The following is a 23,906-nucleotide window of genomic DNA, read 5'->3' on the forward strand; positions in this document are numbered from 1 at the left end:
TAATTATTCACTCACTCGTCTCTTATTCTTTTTGTTTTTTGTTCTGAGGGCTAGTCTCACTCTAACTACATATGTTTCATAACCATCTGATGCAAAACCTAAACATTTTTCTCTTTTCCAACAATCCAGCATGTAATATTTGCAAACTGTAAATTAAGATAATTGATTAGTCAAAATCATGTCCAAATGTGTGATAATGATTCGCCCGTCGAAACATAACATTTCAAATATCTGAAAAAGAGCATTCCTTTTTATATGATCCTTGAATGTTAGCACATTGTCGATTGGGGGCTCTTTCTGAACATGTGTGTACCTCAAACCATGAAAACCATAAAAATCCCTTAAAAGAAAAGAACAGTCTAAATGTTCACCAAACCATCACAACAAGATGTGGAAATGTTGAATTACCCAAATCACAAAGTACAAATGCACCATGCCATATACCTCGTCATATAATTGGCCCAATCTGAATAGTAAAATAAAAGAAGTGGATAAATTTCCACCATAGAGCATTCAATCAATTATGCAAACAGAGAAGGCCCCTGAAATTTACCATGGTGAAAAAGATGAATTATCACTGTTTTGGAAACCCAACACAAGTTACATGATTGTTGATGGGGAAGAAAGTTTCAATGCTAATCCTCTGTGTCTAATCTTCTGTGTATCTACATATTGACCTAAAATATCATATGACCTGTTTGCTAATCTTTCTGTGTATTTTCATCTATCCTATAGAAGTACCTACTGGCCAGTTGCTGCTTTTCTGCAATTACCTGACACTAATCTCGTATTCATCTTCAGCTTTCATGTAGTAATCACCGTCGGTTTTGAATAGAATGAATACATTCTATACAAATTACCAGACATTAGTCTATCAATCATCTTCAGCTTTCCTGTAAAACTTATTACTGTGCAGCTGCTGTTCTCCATGGACTGGGCAGATATGGTAGTAAGCGCTGACCCTGGTAAGAGCTTCGTTCAAGGGTAAAAGTAAAACTTCCCATGAGGGCAATATGGTCTGATGACCATTGAGGAGATGGAAGACCAGAACCTAAGGCTTCCTCGTCAAGAAGCTCCAGTACACTTTCAAGCCTTAAACTATTAACTGCAGGAAAGCATTACATATACAGTCAAATGGCAATAAATAAGAAAAATTCAGAACTGGAACAAGCTGTTAGTTATGTTCAATTCAAAAAATACATCAATGCAATATACTTACTGCATCACAAGTGAATGCAATAATCTCATTTTGTAGTCCATAACGCATTCTAACCAAAATGTTAGATTTGCAATGTCCTGGAAGCCAAATAAGGAAGAAGATACATGGTACATAGAATTCATCCAATATGATATAGCTTTTGCTAGAAACGTCTAATTTAACTAAAGGCACCTCCGGAGGTCCAAGCATGCAGATAACAATCTTTTGCAGGAATTGATAAGAGGGAGATTTTCAATCATTTCAATTTCTGTAGTGTATACAATTTAGCCAAGAAAAACAAAAAGGAAATACGCTTCTAGTTTTTTAGCATTGTCACCTAAAACAGAGAACTAAATGTTTGAGAGGAAACAAGATAAAAGCATCAACACTGTGGGGGAAAAATTTTGCTCAGCACATCAAGACAAGCAAACAGCATAGAAATTAATTTTAGACCTACCAAAAAACCAAGTAGCAGCAGCAAAAAACAATTATTGTTATCATGTGATCCAGAGCAATATAAAACGTAAAGTAGTTGATACTTTGAACCTAATCTAAACACTGCTAACTAACAAAGTACGCTGGGAGGCAGGTTAAACTTCTTTTTCCCCCCTGAAAGCTTACCCTGTAAACTTCCTGAATCATTTTAAAACAAGCCAAATCATTGGTCGAAAACGAATTTCAGTGAGTACTGCAAGCACATACCTACTTAAGAATCCATTGACAAACAGAACCTTGCATAATTTGTGAAGTGTAGCTCTTGGTTCCCAAGGCACCGGGACTAGGAAGAGCTTTGATTTTATATTGCAAGGAAAGAATTTCTTTGCAAGTAAGTTCCTTTGGATGCTGATTACATCAAGCAGAATTACTGCAGCTATATAAGGCTAAATGTGATTGGTAGGTGTAAATCCCATCCATCTAACATGTTTATAACTATATGCAATGTCACTTTCCTGATAAGGTTGTTCAGTCAGCACACCAATATTTGAGTAGAATTCAAAGAATATAAAATTAAGGGTAATTTTGGGAAATAATTTAAGCCTCCTTTAAGAACACCTGGATCTCTCTTATCAAAGAAAGGACATCTGGCTCTCAGGTGACAGACATATAAATAGAGGACAGGAACCCCCATGTGGCCTTTGAAAAGTATAAGCTGTTAACGCGTAGGCAAATTAAACTAAAAATGTACTTTTCATTTAAAGAAAACATATATTAGGATGAACTTATGCAGGTAACAATCTGAGGCATCATAAAATTCTGAAATAGTCGCTCCTAATACCTGTGAAGAAGATATAATCCAGAGTTCCTGTGAATTCTGATGTGAAATTGGTGAATATAGGCTCCATGGTTTCAGAATCCATCTTCCTTCGTTGTTGCTCCTCAATACCATCTGACTGAAAAAAACATGCATATGCACTTTTCTGGAAAACAAAATCTTCGGCATTAGAAAATGATCACAAGAACCATCCTTGCCACAAGCAACAACAAAATATTCAGAACCTCCACCAACTTTAGAGTTGTAGTCCAGGAAAATATCTCTGTTCCCATAAACAAGGAGAGATACAATGGCCTTACCAGCTTATATATAGGACGAGGCCGGAGATACTGATATACCCCTAACGGATCAGTTTCCTTGTTGGGAACACTCTGAAGTATGCCCTTACTTATGAAACTATGAGGATTACTGCAATGTTGAATAAGTATATCAAACAAATGATTTCCAAAATTTAAAGTATATCTTAAAAGAGGACAAAAAAAGATTCGATATCATTCCAAAAACACAGACATACTCTCCCAAGTCTTTCAGTAAACCAGTTAGTAAGAACAGAAGACTAACCTCAGAGGAAGAGAGTTCAAGTCTCCACAAATCAATAGAGGAATTTTTGAGTTGGCAATTGTCCCAAGTCCATTGATGAGGCTCACAACCTTTAAATCAGAAAAGAATCCAGTTAAGTCAATCATGCTCTTTAAACTTATCGTTAATAGATGGAACAGTTACAAATTTTAAACTACACCTGAAACCATTTTACATCTGGAAATTTTTCACTTGCATGTATATGGGTATTTGCCTGCAGTGGAAAAGCACATCTGTGTCAGTACCCAAAATTAATTATGTAAAGCTGTAGAATTTGAAATGGGCACAATACCACACAAATTCTAGGTTGATTGCCATCGAAGGATCCCTCATTTTTAACTCTTTCTAATATAACGACAAGTGCAACATTGTCCTGCAAAATCATGTATAAGAAGTTGACAGAAAAAACAGATGATGCAGAAATCAGAGCCACAAGAACATAGTGCATAGTGAAAACTATAGGAGAAATGTATACCTTCAACAGACGAAAGCAACCATCTTTTTTCAGTTCAGGTTCCAATGCTTCTACAAATGGCAATGCTGATTTATCATATTCAAGCTACAAAAGCAAATCAGAACCATCAATCACTGGGAACATTCAAATTATTCTCACAAATGAGATTTTCCTCATAAGTACAAGCAAGAGATTCCTTACCTCATATTTCACAATTTCTTTGAATTTATCACGCCGGTAAAATGTAGCACAACCATCAATTGTATACTGGTTAGGCGTATACACCTGCAAGACATCCATTAAATTCATTATCTTGATATAATGTCATCTAAAAGTTCACTGAGTTAAGTGATTGCTTTCAGACCAACATATAGCAAAAGACATGTTGCCAAGTTGTCTAAAAAAATTCATTTGGGTGCACTTTTATCATATATTGTTGACCACACGTTTTGCTCAATGCACAGAAAATTGGGACTGGGAGATAGTTAATGCAATACAGATCATATATTATTAGTAACATAATTTTCATTATTTGTAAACACAAATAAATTCAAAAATTAAGATTACAAGGGTTGGTGAATTGAAAGTTTAGAATATTGCAGTTGGAGTAGTTTGAGCACTCACTACCATTTCTCTTTAGGCCTCAGCGAGTTACAAAGAATTGACATCCTGTTGTTTAAAAACTTATACTGAACAATCTCAAGGATGCTTTGGCCAATTCATTAACGAAAAGGACCACAGGAAGGTGGCTATACTTATTTGTGTCAAAGTTTCAGGGACATAATTAACTAGGACAATTAGAGGACTACAGGGCCTCTTTACCAGTCCTACCTTGGCACCAAGTACGAAACAGACCTTTAGCTCAGGTCAAGCTAGCTTAGGCTGGGGACCTAGGATAAAATTATACTTGCCAAAATATTTTGCATTATTCTACAAAATAAGTTTGTTTATAGCAATATCCCATTATTGTATAAATCATATTATACAGTAACAGTGGAATCTTATCATCCACAGACTTGTAGTTTGTGGGGTTCACATGGGCCATATGGTTCTTCCATGGACCCTACAAACATAGAAAATTAAGACTGATGCAATTCAAACAATTGATTATAGGGAATATGTCTCCATTTGAGACGCATCTGGTACAAAAATCAGCATTTCCAAGAGGGAGTAAAGCCATAGTATAGTACACTGCACACTAAGGTATAGAGAAAGAAACTCAATACAGGAGATGTACTGTGGGAGGGGGACAAATAAATTAAGTGCCTTTAAGACTGATTAACGTTATAGAGAGACTACAAGTAAAAATAACCGTTTTGGGGCTAAGTGATGGTATAATAACAGGAAGAAAACTTTATTGAAATTAAGCATACAGGACAGGATTCTGTATGTAACTCAGCCTATTCCCAAATGCAGATGAATACAATCTCTATGTGAAGCAAACAAATCAAAATATTTCTCTTAACAATTCATATATTTAAAACCATAATTATTCCAGATGAGCTGTTTGTACTGCGTATTAATGGTTTATCACCAAGTCAGGCTAAGGTTGACGAAGGACAACTAAAGACCAAATCTACTTATAAGTAATGCAGGTCAAGTTTAAGAGTATATCACACTTTCAACCTATTAATCTGCCATTCCAAACACCTTGCAAATAAACAAAATAATGGGGATTGGAGGATTTGAACTGAGGACAAACACAACTCTGATACCATGTTAGACAACCATTTAACCCCAAAAGCTTAGGTTGTATATCAAGCCAACAATTTTCTGGTTTTCAGCTAGTATCAACATTTAAAAAAACTTTTGAAAGGAGTCAACATAAAAACAACTTCGTTAATGAAATGAAGCATGGTATTTTCTATTCTCTCTTACCGCTAGCTTATGATTACATACTTCCACATACCACACTTTTATGATTACCAATGTATGTGTCCCTAAATTTCAACCAATAAATAAAAGGTACTACTACAAAGTAACAACTCACAGAAAACAAGCTAAGCTACATTCACAAAACCTATGTTAATCCATTTGTTCAGATTGCAAACAATTATCTATGGTTCTAACTATGTATGCAAGGGTGCATATGTTAGGCAAAGGGATAATAGTAATACTCTTGGCAGAAAAAAGAATCCTGGAAGTGCACACGTCGCTACAAAATAGGACTTATCACATTACCTCTTTGGTTTTCGTCTTGTATAGAACTGAGTATCCACATTTTGCCAACGCAGGTTTGAGTAAATCCTCAAAATGGTCTCTCTGTACCTGCCCATCAAATAAGGAACAATTCACAAGGTAAAACAGGGTTGTGCAATGCAGGGCTCTAGGACCAACATTCATATAAGAAGTTTGAGAAAACATAGTTACCTCCTGAAGACATAGGATATCTGCATCATATTCAATGATCTCATTAATTATATTTTGCATACGGTATTCCCATGACAGAGCCCACTCTGGGCAGTAGCTGTACCTAGTACCAGTAGCATAAATACCGGCAAGGATATTATAGGAGAGCACACTAAATGTCAAATCACTGGAAGAGTGTGCTTCCAGACCAGAGTTCCAAGATTTCCAGACACATTTAATTGTAGAACGAGGTGGATGAGCAGGAGGATAAATCACAGGATCTGTCACTGTGATGTTTACTGGGGTGATATTAGTACCCATTGAACAATCAACAGCTGCACATTCCAGTCTCAGACGGTGTCCAATATCATGTTCTGTAGGTGCATAAGACTTCGAAGAACTGACTTTAATCCAAATTTTCCCGTCCGGTTCCATCGCCTTTTCATTCTTATCAGATGATGAACCCACAACAAAGTCAGACTCCGGCCAATATTTATCAGGCCCATAACTCTTGATATTTCTTACTTCTTGTTGATTGTTACTCAAAGTCTCACTAACAGTTTCAGCTGCATAACGATGGTACACCTTGTGCTTTTCCCATGCATCCACGTAACAACTATTAGAGCAATGGTAACTTCCCTTGACAGATAAATTCAGTTTTACACATTCCTCGCACTGCATTTTGGCCAACATGTCAAGATGGACAGAACAGCGAACCTTCTCCCGGTCAAACGAAGAGCTAGTCTGCTCTCGGTACCTACATATTGGAACATGATTGAACATGAATCCACTAAAGTAGGTGCTACTATACAACAACGAAGCGTCTATAGAACAACAATTTTCCACACTTGGAAATGGAAAAACTCCAATATACTATTTCCACCTCTTACTTCATGTGCATGTGAACAAAACTTTGTGACAATTAATAACGGAGAACAAATAAAGGAAATATACAAAAGCTTGAACTTCATTTTGCTGCTAAGAAAATTAAAAAAATCTCATTATGACAATTATTATCATTACAATTAGGAGTGTACAAACAGAAGGGATGATAAGAGAAATTTAGAAACTCAGTCATGGTTTTTTAATATTATAAATAAAATAAAAGAATATGAAAGAAAATATATACATGAAGGACTCTTACAAGTTACAAGTGCCTACCTTAAAGGGAACAAAATAAAATAAGTAAATAAAAAACACGTCAGCTTTATCTTAAAGATAAAACCATTTTTCTCAGCTACCAAACAGAGCCTTATTTTTCGGACCAAAAAAAAAACAGAGCCTTATTTTGAATAGAATGACCCACTTCACATGAGAACAAAAAAAAAATAATAATAAGAAAGGAAGAAATGTCGAATCTCAAGTAATTTTGATTCTTCTCAGAAATAAAAAGTAATCTTGATTGGTTCAAGATACCACAATCCTACTCTCCAAATTTTGATTGGCATTAAAGTTCACATCTTGGAACCAAAAGTTCACTAAACAAAAGGGTAATCTTTTCCTCTGTTTCTTTAGCAACCAAAACAGACATTCATGTGGAAAAAAAAACACATGCATTGTGATTAAAATCACATTCATCAAAGAAAATAACAAAAAGATCATAAAACAAAAAATTTCACAGAAAAAAAGGGACGAAATTAAGAGAAAGAAAGAAAGAAGGGGAAAAAAAAAAGGCTAACCATGAGAAAGTGAGCTCGTGAGGCGGGACTTCAAGTTGAAGGAAAGATTGGTGCCTACTCACACGAACGATAGGGAACATTCTGCAGCCAAAGACAGGAGTGTTTGAAGAAAGTTTCACAAGGAGTCTGAACTTATCACTGCCAGTCTCAGATTCTTGAGGACCCATTGAACCCAAAAGGGCTGCTTGGCATTACCAGGGAAATGGGATTTGGTGAAGAAAAGAAAATGGTTCTTGGGGTTTGGGGAAATGGGTGGGTTTTTGTTTGAACTTTGAAGGCCGGGAGTGAGAGAAAAAATGGGGCTTCTGGGTTTGTTGGGTTTTTGGGGGGGTTTTGTCAGAGCCTCAGAGGTTTTACAGAGTCAGGCTCCTTGCTCTATTTATACACAAATAGGGACTGAAGTGTGCTTGGCTGTTGTGTCTCTTACCGCTATTTTGTCTGCACGAATATGTACGCGGAGAAAATAAACAGGAAGGGAAAAATGGTTTTATTTTTATTTCCGAAAGTTAATAATTAATTTTCTTTTGTTTTTAATATTAATTGAATTGTGAAATAATATTTTTTGCTATTACTTCTTTTAGGAAAAATTGAATATTTAGTATGTTCTTGTGCAAGCATTTTCTTCGTTGTAGTTACTTATTGAGTTAAAAAGTTTTGACTAAACAAATAATATAACGTGTTCTTCGATGTAGATACCTGAAATGCATTTTTTGACCGTAATTATTAGTTTATAAAATTTAGTAATATATTGAAAATTATACTCAAAAAATGATTTTTTATATATTCATTATAGTTACCTAAATGAGTTGTATTCTTTTATGTAATGTAACGCGTTCTTCATTGTAGATACTTGAAATACATTTTGGACATAATTACTAGTTTATGTGATAACAATTTAGTAATTTATAGAAAATTATACTAAGAAAATAGTTTGTTATATTCGTTGTAGTTACCTAATGAGTTGTATTCTTTTTACGTAATCTAATGTGTTCTTCGTTGTAAATACATGAAATGTATTTTCTAACGATAATTATTACTTTATGTGACAACTATAGGGAATGAATCTCCCAGGCTATTTGGAAAGACTTTGTGCCCTGAAACTAAAAAGAAAGAGATAAAATTAACTATTAGACACACCGGTGTGGTGTGAACCAAAAAGTCTTTGATGCTGAAGTCAATAGTGAGGAATGAACAAAGTAGGATTTCTTAGTTTCAGGGAACATTTAGGGCCTGTTCGGTAACGTTTTCGGAGAATGTTTTCTTAGAATATTTTCAGAGAATGAAAACAAGAAAACAAATTTGCATTTTCAGGAAATAAAAATGTGTCTGGTAAATTAATTAGAAAACATCTTCAGAAAACAAAAACAATGAAAACGTGTCTGGTAGTACAATTTGAAATAATAATATGTGAGTTATGTTTATGAAAACGTTTCCGATGAGAATGAAAACAACTTTTTTTTTGTTTTCTACAAATACACATGAACTTGTTTTCATTTTATGAAAACATTCTCAATGTTTTCTGTTTTTGGGCCACCGAACATGTTTTTGCCTCATTTTGTTCTTTGAAAATGAAAACAACCCCTTAAAACGTTATCGAACGGGTGCTTTCCATAAAACTATGTCTTGCCTGATTTTTCATCATGAGTGGCTACGTGTTGAATGTCGATTGGGTGCATTAAGACTCGTTAGGTCGGATGTTAAGTCAACTAGCCGTTTAACTTGGGGTGTGTGGATAATTATCCGGAATGGATGAGTGTAATCTCCTTATTTATTGAGGCAATCGATCTTGGTAATTTGGGCTGATTTGCCAGAGCCATGTTGCCTAAGGAAGAGTCTTGTTAGGCTCATCCCTTTGAGCTTGTTCATGCTTAAACTAAGGCATGTAAGGCGCAAGGGCCCAAGTAGGGCTAGATTTGTATTTAGCCTTACTTGGTTGTGGGCCTTATTGAGCCTTCCTATGTCACGAGGGCTTATGCGCAACCTATGTATCTTGTTACCCTGGCAAATGAATCGTCATTTGTCAGCTTGTGGGCAGTATTGCTTACTAGGGATGGCAATTTTTCCCGCAAGTAAGGATCTTTGCTGGGATTCAACCCTAATGGGTCGAGTATGAAGGATAAAAAACAGGTATGAAGATGGATACGGGGAATTTTTTGGGTATGGTGTTTGGGGAAAGGTGCTGGGATTCGACCCTTATATATAAATATGATATTAAAGTGATTGTGCCGATAAAATTTTATATTTTCTATGATTATATTATATATTTATATAATTTATATGAATCTTAAGCCACACTATTTATATATTTAGTTAAATTTTAATCAATATGTAAACATTCTTATATTGTCTTATATGTATGTTATATATATATATATATATTCATTATCTTGCTCTAATTCTATTTTTTTTTCTTCAACAAAGTAGTTTTATGTTGGTTTTTTCTTCCGTAATAAGGCGGGTTAGGGAACCCATTCCCCAACGAAGGTGGGGATGGGGAATCTCCGATATGAATAATGCGGGTATGAAGGCGGGGATGGGGGGAAAAAACTTAATGGGGATGAGAATAAGAATGGTATACCCACCCCCGATTCGACCCATTGCCATCCTTATTGCTTACTGCCCTTAATTAATGTTGACAAGATGCATCTCACTTCTTCCTACCTTTAATTAAGGGCAGTTTAGTCCGTGTGAACATCTTTCTATTCAAATGGCGTATTGTCATTGGTGTGCGAATATTTACTTCTACAATAACAATTTAGCAATGCATAGAAATTATATAAGAAAATAGTTTGTTATATTCAATGTAGTTACCTAATGAGTTATATTCTTTTATGTCCAGTTATTAGCATATGCCAAATTTTGAGAAATATAGAACATATTAGGATGCATACTGGTATGTGGTTTTTCATTGTAGTTACCTATTGAGCCTAACATTTACATAATTTAAAAATTGTTAGCTTTTTTTGAAACTAAGATGCAAATGAAGAAGTAAGGAACTTGTAGCTCACGTGGTAAAAAATATTTATCTGTGCACCCGAGATCCTAGCTTCGAATTTTCCCTCCCCAATACCTCTTGTAATTTTTATTTTTTGTAAAAACTTTAATGAAGCTTGAGAGGAATTTGGACAGTTGTAATTTACTGAAAAACCTGTAGACGTAGATAATTATGGCCTACTTGGCGAATTTTAAAAGTCCAAATTGAGTCGCATTGACTTGCCCTGAGGCCAACCGACACGTGTAAAGTAGCAGAAACCCCCAATTTAAAAGCAATCTCAATTCAAAACCAAAATAATTCAAATTCATACGGTGAAGAAGAATTTGAGAGAGAGAGCGCTATGGAGGGAAGAGAGACCCAGACCAAAAGCGAAGGAGGCGAAGCTCTGAGATCGCATGCTGCAATTCGCTGTGCAAAAGCCGCTCTTCTTCTTTCTTCGCTCAAATCGCCGCCCAATCGCAGCGTCGACACCGCAATCGACAACGACGACATTTTGGTACTAATTGCGCAACACATTAATCCCTCACTTTCTCTGCTCATTTTTACCTTGATAATCTTAGTTGTGATCGGAATGGAAAATTCGATGATCAGGAGAAGGAGATTCTCAGGAGAGAGATCGGAGATCTGAAAATGGAGGTTGCGAGGGAGCGACTCCAGAACAAGAGGATCAAGCTCTGCGGCTTGTTGGAGCTTCTTCTTCAGCTGGTGTTGCTCTTGGCCCTTTCCATTTTCTTTTTCATGCTCGCGTTCGAAAATGGAGCTTAGTAGTTACTCTTTCCTCTGTGAAATCGGAGTTGCAGTAGAAAATAAGTAAATAATTCATTAGCAACGCGACACCTTATTAATTAGTCCTAATTTTCATTAATTTTCATGAATTTTTATTATCTTTTTGGTCTGTTGATTTGGATCGGTTGAGTTGGGCTGTAGTGATCGAGCAAATACTGCAGCTACAATTTTTGTTGTGCTTGTGTGGTTTTATTTTGGGCTTAAAATCAGATAAGGTCCATATGGTTTACTCCATTCTATTCCCGTCTTAAATTTATATGCCATCGTGGTTTTGGTTTGTTACCAATTTTAATTGATTTGTGTACGGATATTACGGTTATTTTACGTATATTTCACAAATTTTTAAAATTATTTTCATTATTTTTATTTAGACTCGGTTTATGCAATTTTATTAGAGTAGTTTATGAGTGATTTTGGATAGGCCAATAATCACTTTGATGAAGAATTACTTCTCTATATAATCACTTCGTGGTTTTNTGTGATGATCTAAAGTTATTATATAAGTGTCTAACACACATCCTGTGCTCTACAGTTGGAAGTAGAGTCTCAATTGCAGGTATGAGTCCCTTTTGCTTGTCGCTAATGAACACATATGACAAACCATTTGTAATCTTTAGATCTTCAATCACCAGCCTAAGAAACCAGATCCACGATTGTTTGCTTTCGATCTCAACAACTGCATAAGCAATTGGGAAACTGCCATTGTTGCCATCCACCCCAACTGCTGTCAAAATCTGGCCAGGATAAGGACCTTTTACGTGGCACCCATCAAGACCAATAACTGGTCTGCATCCATCTAAAAATCCTTGCCTGCAACCAGCGAAGCAAACATACATCCTTAGAAAGATAGCTTGGCCCCCCACTTGTTCAGTTTTAATTACAACTGTACGTCCCTTGTTTGCCTTCTTCAATTCCTCTGCATAATCCCTTAACCTAGCATATTGTTCTATGTAACTCCCTTCAATCATTACTTTGGCCCTCTTTTTGGCCCTATATATTTGATGTCTTGTGACATTCATACAATAATCCTCTAAAACATCCTCTTGCAATGATTTCACATCCAAGTATGTGTCTCTCTTCAGCTTCTTAGAATACCTATTGCAAAGCTACCTGGATGAGGCATACTTCAACTTGTCGACCCTCTCACAAGTGTGTTCTAGGCTCATAGTCTTGATTACAAATATAGATTCACTCTTATCTATCTTTGAAGCATATAAATAAAATGGACATTTCAGTCCTCCCATACATACTACCTGGAGCCTCACTTTGTCATTTTTTTTTAATTTTATCAACTTACCATGTACAATTGCATACTCCTTCACAGCTTCTTTCAATACCTTTTTTGTTTGCAAATCGCATTCCCATCCTAAACTCTGGATTCCTTAAATCCACCTCTCTCCTGTACTCCTTCAACTTTGGCAATTTCTTTTTCTTTCTTTTGCCCTTTTCCTCACCATTACCCTGATCCTGATCCTCTTCATCACTTCCTGTGTCCAAATCCAATGTGTTAGCACCATCTGATGAAACCTCTCCTAGAGCATCATAAGTAGGCCCAACTTTCTCATGTCCATGGGGCTGAACAGTAGACTCAACATTCTCACCTGCATTGGCCTGAACAGTAGGCCCAATGTTCTTACCAGCATTGGGCTCACCACTTGGGCCCCTAACTACCGCATTCTCAGCTACAAGCACCTCATCTTCTTGTTCACTGAATTCATAATCACTATCCACAAATTCTGCATCATTTTCCTCATTTTCCCCTTCATTTCCAACCTCTCCATTCTTAGTTGCTGCAGCCTTATTTTCCTCTCCATTCTCAGTTGCTGCAACCTCATTTTCCTCTTCATTTCCAACTTCTACATATGCATCTGCATCCCCTGGTTCATTGAATGCGTGCCATGTGACACCCTTCCCATCATTTTCTACATCTGCGTCATAGTTATATTCTGCACTATCCAAACTAGGCCATGCAGTAGATGCTTGAGTCCCAAGCCCATTACCATTTGAATTTTCCAAATCTGTAGTACAACACAAGAACCCTATTACATGGCATGCATCCAACCATTTCAACTACTTTAGTATCAGAGGTAATAAGCTCCAATATGTTACCATCCTTTTCTCCAGCCTTTCTATACCTAATCTCCATAGAAAGTCATCAACAACATTATCTAAATAACAGACCTTACCACCTTTATAAACCCCATTTTCAAACATACCCCTATGGTGTAGTTCAAGAGTGACTCTGTCAGAGATAGCTGCAAACAGTACATATCAAATTTCAGAGTTAGCTGCACACACATCTCCTGTATCTAATGCTACAAGTTTAGGGTTTTAATTTTTTTTTTTTTTACCGTTTCACTCAATGCTAATAGTGAATTAAGTGTGAAGTAGACAACAAAGGGACCACACCAAACATAAAAACCTATACTTTGCAGTCAATCCCAGCATAAAGGAAATAAAATGCCAGAGTATCTTTTCAACATAAAGAAACTAACCTTGGACCACACACTTGCAAACAAAAAACATCGATTTGCAAAACAAGATGAATATAAAATACAAACAGAGAATCCCTTACCGTATTTGGGATTCTCTCCACCCCAACGGAACTCAAACTCCATCAGTGATGAGCATTCACAATGATCGAAATCCAGAAATTCCGGCAAAATCCCCAAATAGGAACCCTAACAACTCCAAAATCTCTGTTATTGCCTTCGCACCTCCTTTTTGGATGCTCACGAACTGAATATGACGTTTTGGCTAATCGGAGAAGACATTGAGGTTTAAAAAGACGCATATACCCTTTCAGATTTAAAAAGACGCATATACCCATCCTAGACCCCATCACTGGCGTTGACTTGTTAAAAACTCACAGAAAATGTAACGGTTGGATCAAATGGGCGATTAACATAGAGTTTATGTACCATTTGGACTAATAATTTAATTTAAGAACCAAAATGTAAATCTCATACAAGTTTGAGGACCATTTGAATAATTTACCCTATATATATATATATATATATGCCTTGAAGAATTGCAGTTGCAATCTTTGTGAGTATAAATAAAAGTTATCTTCAAATTATCTATTTTCTGAAAGCATTATTTTGATGCATTATCATTATTTTCTGCATTAGTCTGAAAGTTGTTTAGGATTGCATCCATTTCTAATTTCCTTCTGGTCTCTCTTCTGTATTATATTCAGTTGTCCTTCTTTTATTTTTATCTCTCTTTGTTCTTCTTGAGTTGGTATCAGAGCCGTAAGTGTTACGGTCTTTGTCTAAGTCTGCTACTCATCCCCGCCCAAGTGGCTGGTTTAAGCATCTGAGTAGAAGGTTTTCATTTCTTCCTTTTCTTCCCTTTTATTCTTTGAGTCCTCTGTTGGTTTTCTCTAAGGTCTGACCCGTGAGTCCTTTTTGCTAGATCAGTAAATCCCCAGGGAGGGTGCGTGTGCTGGGCAGGAGACAGAAAATTGAGAAAATTAATAGGTTGCTTAGAGTTTAAACGGTCGGCTTAGGATCTACTGTTCATCTTCTTCCTTAGTCTGCTAAACCCAGTTTCTTGAGTAGCCATGAATAGTTTATTTAGAACAAGGTCTTGTAATTCTGCCAGTTCTAGTGCCAGTATGAGTCGACTTCCAGAGATAGTAAATGAAGAACAATTTGAATATAATTCCAGTAGTAAAGAACAATTAGATTTTAGAGATTGGAACATACCTAAAGTCCCAAGTCAGAAAATTTATAAGAAACATTGGTTGCCTTCCAGTTTTAATAGTACAACACATGTCAAAACAGTTGAACAAGTATACGCTTTAAGTAAGGAACATGAAACTTGCCAGTTGCTTAATCTTGAGTCTATTTTAAAACATAAGAAAGATGGTAATAATTTCTTGCATATTGGTTTAGTTCAAGTTGCTGTCAAGCCCCTGACACGGTTAGGGTTGAAAGCCTCAATCCTACTATGTCTGCGAGATGCTAGATTCACTGAATTTAGCGATAGTACCCTCGGAATTATTGAGTCCAGTCTGTGTAATGGCCCTGTCCATTTTGACTGCTATCCCGATTTCACTGTAAGCCTTAGTGATCCTCATATCCTGAGAACTTTGACTCTGAATATTAAGACTGAAGGTTATAATGTCCTCCCAGGAACCCAACCTTTAGCCCTAGTTTACAGAATCTACTATAAGGTCACAGGAACTAATATGAATTTCCAAGCCCTTAATAAAAGCCCGAAGGATCAAACCGTCCTGATCCAGAGTCATACCTCAGACGCCCATATACAAGTCCCCCATACTATCAAGTGGTCTGAAGTTGCCCTTCCAAAAGATTGGACCTTAGTTACCGAGAGCCAACCAGCTCCGATCCAGCGTAGTCTAAACAATTTAGACTACATCCAACAATACTTAGATGGCACAGTTAAGATTCAGTTCGACAGTCATCCTTTACGAAAGTCTAATGTCCAGTTACAGCAGTTGCCAACCCCTGGTCAGTCCCAGAGGCATGCCCCTGCTCGGCATTCCTTTGCTGCCTCTTCCTCCACTCTAGAACGAGACCTAGAGTTAGAAAAGGCCATGATCGATTTCAAACTTGAGTCTCTGAGAAAAACCTCTCAGGTCACCCAACCTTGCTACAGCACGGTTCCAGTTCAAGAAGACAAGTCAGAGTCACCTGAGTCACCTACCCAGTCTGACTTTGTAGTTGAAAATCAGCTTAGAACCCTCAGTAAAGAATTTGAAATTAATTGGGTAAGTCTAAATCGTCATCTAAAAGCCCCTGAATACAAGCCAAGGCGAGATCTTTATCATCAAGCCTATCCTAATAGCAAACACCGAGATATGATCTTTAAACAATGGAAAGATTATATGCGGTCAGCCAAAGTTGAAATTTTCTACCTTGATTTTATTGAAAGCCGTTATATGACTAGTGATGAATTAAAAACCCTGACTAAAGAAAAATGGAAACTAGTTGATAAATCTGTAGTAGAGTCGAGTCACCCTCCAGTAGAAACAATTATAATAGAACACCAGAAAGCGCCAGTTGCCGCCACTCCTTTCAAAACCTTTGAAAGCAGTGATCCTAATAGAAAACTAATTGAACAAAACAATTACACGAACCAGAGTCTAATCACCATAGGTAAACAATTAGATACAATTGAAACCAAAGTTGATCTACTGAGTCTGCCTGTTGCAGACTCCAGACCCAGGCACAAAGTTGAAAAACCCATAGTTCAATTTCAAGAACTAAAAACAAGTCCAGTTTTAAAAGTTAACTCCACAATGAAAAAGATAGAAGACATGTTAGCACAATTGACCCCGGTCAAGCCCGAGAAAGGTGATACATCTGGTATTAAAACACTAGATGCTTTTGCCACTTCTCATTCTGAGTCCGATACAATAAGTTCAGAAACCAGTAATATTTCTAAAATTGAAAACGCCTTTAGAAATTTAGAAGTCCAAACTGAGCCTAAAGTCAAAAAAATCGAGAAACATATAAGTCCTACCAGTCTTACAAAAAATTGGTACCCCAGACCAACACCTCCAGATATCCGATTTGAAGAGAGAAACTTTCAAACCCAGTTTTCTGTTTCTTCTGATAAATTGTATGAATGGAATATTGATGGTCTTTCTGAGCAAGAAATCCTAAATAAATTGCAACATATGTCCATGGTCGCCAATAGTTACATCACCAATCACAGTTTCAGACAGTCTGAAATTGTCCCTTTGATAGTTACCGGTTTCACTGGTACTCTCAGATATTGGTGGGATAAGCACCTTACCCCTGAGTCTAAAAATCGAATCATTTTTGCTGTAAAACTTAATGAAGACGGTCTCCCTATATTTGACGAACAAATAGGTCAAGGTATAGAAGACGGTGTCAACACTCTGTTTTACACGATGATTGAACATTTCATAGGAACCCCTAGTAATACCACTGCTAGGATCCATGATCAGTTGAGTAACCTTAGATGCCCAAAATTATCTGATTTCAGATGGTATAAAGATGTTTTCATTTCTAGAGTCATGCTTAGAGATGATAGTAATCAACCATTCTGGAAAGAAAAGTTCATTAATGGTCTGCCTAATTTGTTTGCTCACAAAATACGCATGACACTAAGCAATGAACAAGGTCAAATTGATTGGGATAATTTAACATATGGAAACATTATAAGCACAATTAATCAAGTCGGTATGAAAATGTGTATTGACTTTAAAATCAATCGCCAAATCCAGTCCGATAGAAAGTCAGCCAAATATGAGTTAGGAAACTTTTGTGAACAGTATGGTCTCACTAGTATTCCTCCCTCCAGGAAACATAAGCCTAGTCATCTTAGAAAGCGTCATTTTCCGAAGAAGCAGTTTCTCCGAAAAGATGAATTCTATAAGAAAAGAAAGTTCTCCCCTAAAAAGAGTTGGTCGAAACACCCCAAACAAAGTCGCTCTAAGAAAGATAAAAGCAAAGTTAAATGTTTTAAGTGTCAGAAATTTGGTCATTATGCTTCTGAATGCAAAGTAAAAGATGTTATTAAACAATTGCAAATTACAGAAGAAGATAAGAACAAATTAATCCAAGTTTTAGAGTTGCGAGACTCTGAAATGAGTGATGTTGAGTCTTTCGTACCTAGTTCCGATTCTGAGTCCGGCCAGTCTTCAGACTCAAGACATAGTTCACCCCAAGTTCAATTTGGTTGCACTGATAAATGTTGTAATAGGTTAAAATCTATTTTAGTCCTTACTAAACAAGAAGAACAAGAAGAATTACTTGTAGATTTAATAGGAAAAGTTCAGAACCCTGAGTTGAAATCTGAATGTTTGAAAAAGCTAAAAAATATCTTAAGTCAGGAAGGTCAGAGTTCACCCTCTCCTCAGCCAATTAGCATCAACACTACGTTAGAAAAATTCAACCGTAGAAAAGATGTCACCCTTCATGACCTCCAATCGGAAGTCAAGCAGGTTAAAAAAGAATTAGTCGAATTAAAACAAATAAGCCAACAATTGCAAGCCAAGAATTATACCATTAAGCAAGATTTATATGACCTACGGCAAGAAACCTGCAAGCCTAGTAATCTTTCAGAAAGTCCTCATCAGTCTGATGATGAACCTTCTGAAGAACAACCAGTTGTCAATTTAATTAAACAAGTTCATCTTAGAAAATGGTATTCAAAAGTCACGATATTTGTTCATGATTTTGAATTTACCACAGTCGCTTTATTCGATTCTGGTGCAGATCTTAACTGTATTCAGGAAGGTCTCATCCCTACTAAGTATTACCAGAAGTCTAGAGAATCCCTTAGCACAGCCTCCGGGAAGTCTCTCCAGTTAAATTTTGAAATACCGAAAGCCCATATTTGCCAAAATAAAATCTGTTTTAAAACTTCATTCATCTTAGTTAAAAATATCACTGATGAAGTCATTCTAGGATTACCTTTCCTAGCTTTACTGTATCCTTTCCAGGTAGAATATGATGGCCTCATTTCTACCCATTTAGGAGAAACAGTCAAATTTAGATTTTTGTCAAAACCTGAGTTGCATAATTTGAAAGCTTTACAAAAACAGTCAGTTGCTAAATCTATTCAAGTTATCCGAAAAACTAACCAATTGAAATTTCTTAAAGAAGAAATTAAGTTTAAAAGGGTTGAACAACAACTTGCCGATAAAGCTTTACAGTTAAAAATCCAGTCGTTTGAAAATAAATTAAAAAAAAGAAATATGTTCTGAATTGCCTACTGCTTTTTGGTATAGAAAACAGCATGTTGTCTGTCTTCCTCATATCAAAACCTTTAGTGAGAAAAATATCCCCACTAAAGCCAGGCCAATACAGATGAACCAAGCGTTAATGGAATTTTGTAAAAAAGAAATTCATGAGTTGCTTCAGAAAAAAATAATTCGCAAAAGTAAGTCCCCCTGGTCTTGTCCTGCTTTTTATGTCCAGAAAAATGCTGAACTAGAAAGAGGAGTCCCCAGGTTAGTCATCAATTATAAGCCCCTTAATTCGGTCCTAGAATGGATTAGGTACCCCATACCTAATAAACGAGACCTCATTAATCGATTAGGAAAAGCAGTTGTCTTCTCTAAATTTGATATGAAAAGTGGTTTCTGGCAAATCCAAATTGATGAGTCAGATAGGTATAAAACTGCATTTGTTACTCCTTTCGGTCATTATGAATGGAATGTCATGCCGTTTGGTTTAAAAAATGCCCCCAGTGAGTTTCAGAATATTATGAATGATATCTTCAATCCTTACAGTCATTTCTCGATTGTTTATATTGATGATGTTCTCATTTTTTCTGAGTCAGTTGAACAACATTGGAAGCATTTGCATAAATTCCTTCACATCGTCAAACAAAATGGTCTAGTTGTCTCTGATAAGAAAATTAAGTTGTTTCAAACCAATATTAGATTTCTTGGTTTCAATATCTGCCAGTCTCAGATTTCCCCAATTGATAGAGTTATCCAATTCGCTGATAAATTCCCTGATCAGATTCTTGATAAAAGTCAACTCCAGAGGTTTTTAGGATCTCTAAATAATATCTCTGACTTCTATCCAAATATGCGAAAACAATGTAAGCCCTTATTTGATAGGTTGCAGAATAATCCTCCTCCTTGGTCTGATCTTCATACTGAAGTTGTCAAACAAATCAAAGCCCATGTCAAGACACTTCCCTGTCTTGGTATTCCTTCAGTTGATTCTTTCAAAATAGTTGAAACAGATGCCTCTGACATAGGTTATGGTGGCATTCTCAAACAGAAAGTCAGTCCAGATTCTCCAGAACAAATTGTTCGTTTCCATTCTGGAACCTGGACTCAGTCACAATATAATTATAGTACTATTAAAAAAGAAATATTAGCTATTGTATTATGCATTAGTAAATTTCAAGATGATTTACTAAATCAAAAGTTTTTAATCCGAGTTGATTGCAAGTCTGCAAAACATGTTTTAGAAAAAGATGTTCATAACATTGCATCTAAACAGATTTTTGCACGATGGCAGAGTATATTAAGTATATTTGATTTTGATATTGAATATTTGAGAGGCAGTGAGAATTCAGTTCCTGATTTTCTTACTCGAGAATTCTTGCAGGAACCACAATGGCTCCCAAAAAAGACAAAAACAAAGAAGTTGCCAGTCAACCCAAGTCAAGCCAGTCGCAAACCAAACCATCTCAGTGGCCATCCATAAGTCCAGCCAAACCAGAAATGCCCAAACAGATAGTTCCCTATCCTGGTTGCACCCCCATCAAAGTTGCCACACCTCTATCAGTTGCCAATAGATTTTCCTCTTTAGGATCCACAGTTGGCCAAATCCGCCCCAGTTACCAGTCTACTCTAGTTGCCAGTTATGATCCCTTTGCAGTAGACATCCCTGCAGGCCCCTCAGTTACATTTAAAAAATCATCTCCTTATTTGCCCAAAAGCAATTCCCATTTATTTGTCATTGAGCCCTTGTATGATATTAATACCAATCCAGTTGAAATCGCCAGACACTATTTTCCCCCTGGATTCCATTATATGCCTTCCAACCCTTACAAGTCCCTCAAGTATTATAGAGATATATTACTTGAAACCAAATCAGTTGAAATCAAGCCGATTAAGGATCGTGACAATCCTGCCACTATCCTTTATCATTCTTTATATATTCACCAAATTATAAGCCAAGAAGCCTTCAGCAGTCGTCCTTATGAGCTCAAGTTACTTCAGTCCCAATTGCAATACAATTATGCTGATTATATTGATGCATGGTATACTATTTTTCTTCATCAATCTGAAGATTTTAGTCATTCCTGGTTCATCAATTTTGATAACAAGTTCAAAAGCCATTTCCCCTACTGGTTCCTCCATTGGTGGGAAAAACATGGTCCAGTTGAAGAAATTTTACCGGTATCAGTCCTTGAGCTCATCCGCCATTACACCCAGAAGGCCAAGTTCTCTGCAGTTGATTTATTTTTTCCCAAACAGTTGTTATTTATTGCCAGATACAAGGTACCCTGGATACTAAAATGGTCTTACAGGGTCACTAAAGATGTTCGCATTCTTGCCCGCCAATTCTCTGTCAAGTGGTGGGACAAATTTGAAGTTGATAGAATTGCCAGATACGTCTACAACGACCTCCCAGTTGCACCAGTACCACTGCCGGTCTCTCCTTCTGCATCTGTTCGATCTTCCCTCTCAGTCGAAGGAAAATCAAAAGCAGAACTTCGAGAAATCGCCACCCAGTTGCTCAGACAAGCCTCCCAGATGGATGATGATGAAGACAACGGGTCCCCCTCGTCTTCCAGTTGTCAGCCCATCCCTGTCAAGCCAAAGACCTGGTATGAAGACAGTCAAGACCCCTATGACGCCTACGATTTGAACTCTGACTAGGCCTCATGATGTTCCTGATATCTTCACATGCCAAAGTAGCCGAAAGTAGCCGGTCCTACAAAAGTTGTCATTAGTCGCCGACATGATCATTGTCTTCTGTGAAGAATCTGCTTTTACTATCTACTTTCCACCGAAAGCTCCATCAGTAAAAGAATTCCCCACAAACAGACAAAATTGAAAGTTGAATTAGGTTGCTTTCTTGTGACCTAGCAGTAGCCTCCGTTCCAGTAACTCTACCATAGTTGAACCTTAGTTAATTTTCTCTTTATAAGCAGGCTTCGGCCTCAGTTGTAAAAGGAATGCAATTTTTCCTTTCTTCAGTTTCAAAGAAATCTCTCTGATACATCCTTCGGAGAATTTCACTTTTGTAAACACTCTTGTAAATAGCGTGCAGTTGTGCTTTGAAGAATTGCAGTTGCAATCTTTGTAAGTATAAATAAAAAGTTATTTTCAAAATTATCTATGTTGAAAGCATTATTTTAAATGCATTATTTACACACACATATATATATATATATATACACACAAAGAGCTTTTGTTGAGGAATTCTTTAAATTAGCTTATTTAAGGGACACCTTTGTAGGGCCGACTCCGTATTGTATTTCACTAATCCAAACCATCCATTTTGTAGATACTCATTCAAAGATCATCTCTACAAAAAATCACTTGAGTCCGATATCATTTGACCACTCAATTGAATTATTGAAATTTTAGTACTTTCTTGAAGCATCGCGTTCATTGATTTTGTAGGAAACAATTGGATATCGAAACGGTTTCCGATTTGTCTAATTTTTTTGCAAGGATGATCTATGATCTATGAATGTAGACTTAAAAAATAGATGGTTTGGATCGTTGAAAAAATATTTATAGGGGACCCTAAAGGGTGTGTGAATATAGAGGGGCTGAAACATGGGTTAAATAAACTTCTCTTATAAAAATAGCTCCAAAATTTTACAATATTGTACCAAAAATAGATAAAGTTCTACCATTCTCAACTAATTCAACCTCAACTCGCCTACCATCCGTCTTTTGGGTTTTAAACCTACAAGGTCTATAAGGGGGTGAGTGAAACCACAACTCAATAAGGACATAAACCATACTAAATTAAGTGACGTACAATCATACAATCAATGATAGTAATGCATAATGTATGCTCTTCTATTCCCGTTAATTCATATAAATGAACAAGCAGACCTCGCACGTCTCATACCATGCTTATACTAGTTGGTCTCGAATGCCCATTTGTAGGAACTAACACCCATCTAATAATCATCCCATAATTCCCATTTTGTTAGTCATCTTGTCAAAACCATTGATCTCCAAGCTCAAATCAACCAATTGACAATTATACCACCGATATCCTATTATATTGTGCACACGGGCTCACCTGAACATGGTCCCTCTTTCCCATAATTACTTTCTCAATCCAAGAGTTCCAACTATCACCGATAACATATCAACATTAATCAAATAATATCATCATTTAACAATCTTAAACAACAATACACTATTCACAAAATTTAATTAAATCAATTTATGTAAAGGCTCCCAAAAAACCGCCTACCTTGATTCCAAAGCATAGCTACAAGTAAATAAAACGCAAGCCGAGCTCTCTATATCTCCTCCGATGTCATCTTTCCTTTATTAGTTGTGCTTACTAGTTACTAGGCTATGCTATTTTTGAGTTTGTGTGCATATAGTAGTAGTTAACTGATTTCTCTGTTTTTGCTTGGAAGGTGATAGATTTTGGAGTCCTTAGAGTGAGGGGTGTACAAATTCTTATAACTCTGACTCATACGTAGTTTTGTAAGTGATGTACTTTTAAAATCATCTTCCCTAAATATGAAGACTCTGTGTCAAAGTTTTTGGAAACCTTTTGTAACTAATGTGGAGATAGTAGAGGAAAATGGAGTTGTATAGCCTGAAAACACTCTGTAAAGTTTGATCCGACGATTACCGTTGGATGAAAACTAAACACGATTAATAGGCCTAAGACAAACGCTTAAACCATATAGATGCCACGCGTGTGAACGAGTTTGCTGGAAATAACCTATCTGATGCTGTTGCAACATTTGTTGGAAAATGACGGCTCATAATTGGCAGTATGATTCAGTTGCTTGAGTTGTTAAGGTCATTCCCTCAGAAATAGGGAGTTGCTAAAATTACAATGACAACGATGAATTTTGTACCATATATACCCACGATGCATGAGAATCCTCATAACAAAAAACAAGAGAGAAAT

At 36.5% G+C, this 23,906-nt stretch overlaps 2 protein-coding genes across 2 annotated transcripts; one reads left to right on the forward strand and one right to left on the reverse strand.

Moving 5' to 3' along the window:
* Positions 1–555: 555 nt before the first annotated feature.
* LOC117616507 (carbon catabolite repressor protein 4 homolog 1-like) lies at positions 556–7,835 on the reverse strand. Its single transcript, XM_034345843.1, has 11 exons — positions 7,533–7,835; positions 5,875–6,610; positions 5,686–5,772; positions 3,706–3,789; positions 3,526–3,609; positions 3,343–3,423; positions 3,211–3,264; positions 3,033–3,121; positions 2,771–2,879; positions 2,475–2,616; positions 556–1,105 (listed from the first exon to the last, which is right to left on the reverse strand). The coding sequence occupies exons 1-11, from the start codon at positions 7,697–7,699 to the stop codon at positions 906–908; spliced, it is 1,833 nt and encodes a 610-aa protein (XP_034201734.1). The 5' UTR covers positions 7,700–7,835; the 3' UTR covers positions 556–905.
* A 3,009-nt stretch (positions 7,836–10,844) lies between these two features.
* LOC117615364 lies at positions 10,845–11,550 on the forward strand. The gene is made up of 2 exons (XM_034344437.1): positions 10,845–11,023; positions 11,119–11,550. The coding sequence occupies exons 1-2, from the start codon at positions 10,868–10,870 to the stop codon at positions 11,290–11,292; spliced, it is 330 nt and encodes a 109-aa protein (XP_034200328.1). The 5' UTR covers positions 10,845–10,867; the 3' UTR covers positions 11,293–11,550.
* Positions 11,551–23,906: the final 12,356 nt, after the last annotated feature.

Source organism: Prunus dulcis, chromosome 1 (assembly GCF_902201215.1).
Source record: "Prunus dulcis chromosome 1, ALMONDv2, whole genome shotgun sequence".
Taxonomy (NCBI): Eukaryota; Viridiplantae; Streptophyta; class Magnoliopsida; order Rosales; family Rosaceae; genus Prunus; species Prunus dulcis.